Source organism: Vigna unguiculata, chromosome 6, assembly GCF_004118075.2.
Source record: "Vigna unguiculata cultivar IT97K-499-35 chromosome 6, ASM411807v1, whole genome shotgun sequence".
NCBI classification, from domain to species: Eukaryota; Viridiplantae; Streptophyta; class Magnoliopsida; order Fabales; family Fabaceae; genus Vigna; species Vigna unguiculata.
This window is the reverse complement of record NC_040284.1, coordinates 16,004,373-16,009,148: the sequence shown is the minus strand read 5'-3', so window position 1 is coordinate 16,009,148 and position 4,776 is coordinate 16,004,373. Positions and strand designations below refer to the sequence as shown.

Here is a 4,776-nt window from a genome sequence, read left to right as displayed (position 1 = left end):
GATAACTAATCATTTTCTTTTCCCTAAACAAAATTATAATTTATTTATAAAAGATTTTAACTCATTAAATATCATTTTTAATAGCAAGAAAAATTAATAGACTGTGATAATAATTTAATTAAATTTTCTTTTCAAACATAAAGTTATAGTTAACTTAATAATAGTATATTAGTACTACAAAAATTTTTAAATTTTTTATTTTCTTAAATATAATTTTATAATTAATTGAATAAATTTACCAAAAAAAATTGTAAAATCTTTTTTTTAAACATAATTTCATAGTTAATTTAATAGAAAAATATTAATACTAAAAAAAATTAAAAATTTCTTTTAGATCTAAAATAAATGTTTTACTTATTTTACCTTTAAATTACCAATGAGATTGTGAACTCTTTCTCGGCTCCTGCGTGCACATGAAAACATACAACCCCGATAATTCTCCTCCCTCAATCATGGTAATCCCACCGCTGAGTGTTGAGGACGGAGATGGAGAGGTGGGTGAGGGTATGGACGGTAAATCCACCGCCGGTGAAGACTGGGTGGTCAGCAAAAGATTGGATAACTGGCAAGAACTAAGTGGTCAAAGTTGAATTGAATGACGAGTCACATAATGTAATTTACAATTATTTAAATATAATTTGATTATAAGCTAAAATAATATCACATCCTTTAAAATTATTACATTAATATATTTTGATTATATCCATCTAGAAATACCAAAAACATTTCTTTTAAAGGGTCACGAAACGCCCCTTTCTCATCGACCGGTTCTTTATCCATGTCATATTGCAAACTCATCTGCAGGCCCACCCACAAACCCCAATAGTTTAGTTCAATGTCAATTTCAATAACAAATACAATTATTTATAATTAATAATGATAGAAATCAATTTTATAATCACGTATTAATCAGAATTCAGACTTGATATATTTCTTAAGATAATATGACAAAAGTCAACAAATTTATCATTCATGGATGATTTAGTGTGAAATAATACATATATATATTTTCTTTAAACATATCAACAAGAAATGAAAAAAAGAAAAAGGAACACTTGCAAGCTCGATTTCACATGGAGGTAGAACCAACCCAAGAAGCATTATTAGTATACAAACGACAACAAACCTCAATAATTGGCATCCCTAACACCTCATCCACCACTCCATCACGCCACGTGTCCCTCAATGCTTCATTCAACCGTTGGATGAAACCCTTCTTATACTTCTCACAATAATGCAGCACACGTGCCACATGAGTAGGGTCCTTACCCTCCCACCACCAGCCCCCACCACGAGCCTCCTCACATTCCGGTATGCTCCCGCCGTCCGCCACCCCCTCACGGCGAAAACCGGCCATCTCCGCCACATACTCGACCATGCCATCGACAAGCCCTTGTGGGGCCCCGTCCCACAGCCAAACCCTAGCCATGCCACGAAGAATTGCACCCACTATAGCCATTTTATCGTACCCTTTGTCTTCGAGTAACATGGGAGTGATCTCAATGACATAGCAGTTGGAACTTTTTCCAACACTGTAGACGGCGACGGTGGTATTGAGATTCCGGCGAGGTAGGCGAAGTGTGATGGTATCTATGTTTTTTTTTGGGTAAACATTATTATTAGGGTAAAGGAAGTGTTCCACGTAGGAGCTTGTGTTGAGGATAATGCGAGTGGCTTTGTCGTTGGAGACATAGGAGAGAGCGAAACGACGTCCTGCGATGGAATCTTTGGCGTCGTTTACTATTGAAATGTTGAAGGTTTTGGATGCTTCGTAGTTGGCCCATATTGAGATTATGGCTATTACGAGAATCGAGAGGATTCGGACGATGATGTTGTTGGTGGTGTCTGAGGATAAATGTTTGAGATTGTGATGATGGTGTTGATGGAGTGAAAGGGAAGGGGAGAGAGTGGAATAGTGGGGTATGAGTGGTTGGAGGAGAAAGGGTTCATCTTCCTCATCCATTAATCTGAGGAAGCAATTTGAAGCAAGAGATGATGCATTTGATTATTTGCATATATGGGTTGTAATATAAAGTTTCATGATTTAAGTTTTTGGATTAGCTTTTAAAAATTCTTATTTTTATGATGTCTTAAGGTTAACGTGGTAGTTGTGGTTTGAAAAGTTTGTGTAAGTCCATATATATTTTTTAACTTTGTCGTTATATGAAAAACAATATATTTTTATGTAATTCCTAAAATTTAATTGAAATGCGTATTATTGTGTTGCTATTTTTTTTTTATTGAGAATTAAATACTAATCCTTCAAGGTATGGAAATGTAGTTAAGAAACTAATATTTCTGGATAAATATTCTTTCGTACACACGAACATGGATACAAAAAGTATTTCTATATGTCAACTATATCATATCATACTTTGATTATTTAAATGGTTTTCATAATATGAATAAGGAAAATGTTTTTTTACACTAAATGCACCCCTTGACGACTCATATATTCTTTTTGTATTTGTAAAGAAAAAGAGAGATTGAATGGTAAATGGTGAACGTAAGTGTGTATAAAGTTTGTTAGGTGTTGTATTATACATGTCTGAGATCGTCTTGGATTGTGTATCCGAAATCATCTTAACCTGTGTATCAGAGATCATTAAACAAATTAACCTTTGTGGTCCAAGTTAAACCTGTGTGGTAAAGTTAAAACATAATAGTATACCATTAAACAAATTAATCAAGGTAAATTACCTACGTGGTCCAAACCCAATTAGGTAAAAACTTATAAACCTAATATACATAATATTGTTCACAAAATAATTAAATTACCTATTTATTATTATAATATTTATTATCATCTGACACACACTCAGAACTTGAGCTTCAGAATGTTTTTTTCAGGCGTATTCCTTCTTGGATTGGAACAATATTTACATTTGGGTACATCTCATATCAAAGATCAAGAGCGAAGATAGGATCTTATTGGGGAGTCTTTACAATGTATTTTTGGTCCCGTAAGAACCTTTTGGCACCCACTGTTGGGTCGAGATACGCTATGTGAAGAAAAAGCTTATGGTGTCTACAAGAGGTAAGATAACTAGTGAAAGAGAAGATGAAAATAGCTCAAATGAAATAGTCATGCTCTTAGAGATGCATAGAGATTTTACAGAGTTCAAGAAGAGAAGTGCTTAGGTGATGAATGCACTAAGGTAAGAAAATGCAAGATTGAATCGAGAGGTCGAGAAGGTGGAAATGAAAAAAGCCAACACAACACTAAGCCAACACATAACATGTTTTTTCTCTTTTAAATATATATTCCGAAAGTCAACTTCTGAAATATATATATATTTTGGAAATAAATTTCCGATAATATATATTCTGGAAATCGACTTCCAAAATATGTATATTTTAGAAATCGATTTTCTGTAACATATTTTGACATTGAGAAGTATTCTTCATCAAAAGTTGATATTCAGAAATAATTTTGGAGGGGTGATTTTCATAACTTTGCTCAAATGATTAAAGAATATTTTTAAAATTTAAAAAAAAGTTTGAAAGTACACAAGAAATTTTGGAGATACAGTAAGAAAGTTCCTTAAATTATGATGAGTGTGAGACTTATTTTAGTGTATATGACTTTTAGAATTATTTGCAAGTACGAAAGATGGTAGCGGGACCCGTGCTCTATTCGGATTGAACTCTACGTAGTCCATTTTTAAGACATAATTGCTAAGCCTTTAGTTTCAACTGCAGAGTAGAATCAAACATGGTGTGGTGTGCGGGACTCACGCTAAGCTAAGTTTTCAATATGCACTGCATCTTTACATACAGGATGCCAACGGAAGAAGTTAAGACAGAGACGAATTTTGTTATTTTATACATATAAAAAAATTATTTTTATTAACATTTTTAAATTTTCTCGTACTGAGGTATACACTTGTATTTATGTATGCACCCGTATCTATTCTTTTTACTATTTTAATATTAATTAATTATTTTTTATAAAAAAATAAAAAATTGTTAAGGTATTTAATATCAAAAAGAATGTATTATTATTTTTTTAATATTAAATATATAGAAAAAATATATTATGATTGTATATATTTTAAATTAAAATATCAAATAAAATTTTATAATACTAAAACATTTATTAGGTTTGAAAAGTTAACGAAACTTGATAAAATATAAATATATTTTTAAAAAATTATGAAAAGAAAACAAATAATCAAATTTAAAAATATTTTAAATGTATCTTTAGTGCATTCTTTAAATTCTAATGAAATATTTTTTTATGCACTAATTGAAATTATAATATACCACTTGAATAAAATTACACAAAAAAATAATACTAAACTAATAATAATTGAAATTTAGCATAAATCTTTCATTTTTTGAACTTCGATATATGTTAGATGATGATAAACAATATCTATGTCAATGACATTAAATAATTATATTATATTAAATAATTTTTTTTATACAATTTTAGTGCTAGAATTTGTATTTATGATAATGAGTTGAAAAATAAAAATAATTATATAAAAAATAATAAAACTGTATTTTACACGAAAAAATAAACAACAAAAAAAATATTAAAAAGAAGTCAAATATGTGTCTTAGAAAATATTTGATACACCATTGAATAAAATCGCGTAAAGAAAAATAAAAGTATATTTAAGGGTATGATAAAATGAAAAATACCTTAAAGAACTAAGAAAACTTTTTAAATATCAACTAGTCAAACTATTGAAAAATAATAAAAATTGTTTTAGAAAAACAAAAAGAGTTCCTGAAAAAAAAAGAAAAATTAAAAATAAGAAAATAAAG

At 29.8% G+C, this 4,776-nt stretch overlaps 1 protein-coding gene across 1 annotated transcript; it reads right to left on the bottom strand.

The window, feature by feature from the left end:
• Positions 1-947: 947 nt before the first annotated feature.
• Positions 948-2,117, bottom strand: LOC114187460. Its single transcript, XM_028075721.1, has one exon. The coding sequence runs from the start codon at positions 1,961-1,963 to the stop codon at positions 1,070-1,072; it is 894 nt and encodes a 297-aa protein (XP_027931522.1). The 5' UTR covers positions 1,964-2,117; the 3' UTR covers positions 948-1,069.
• Between the last annotated feature and the right edge of the window lie 2,659 nt (positions 2,118-4,776).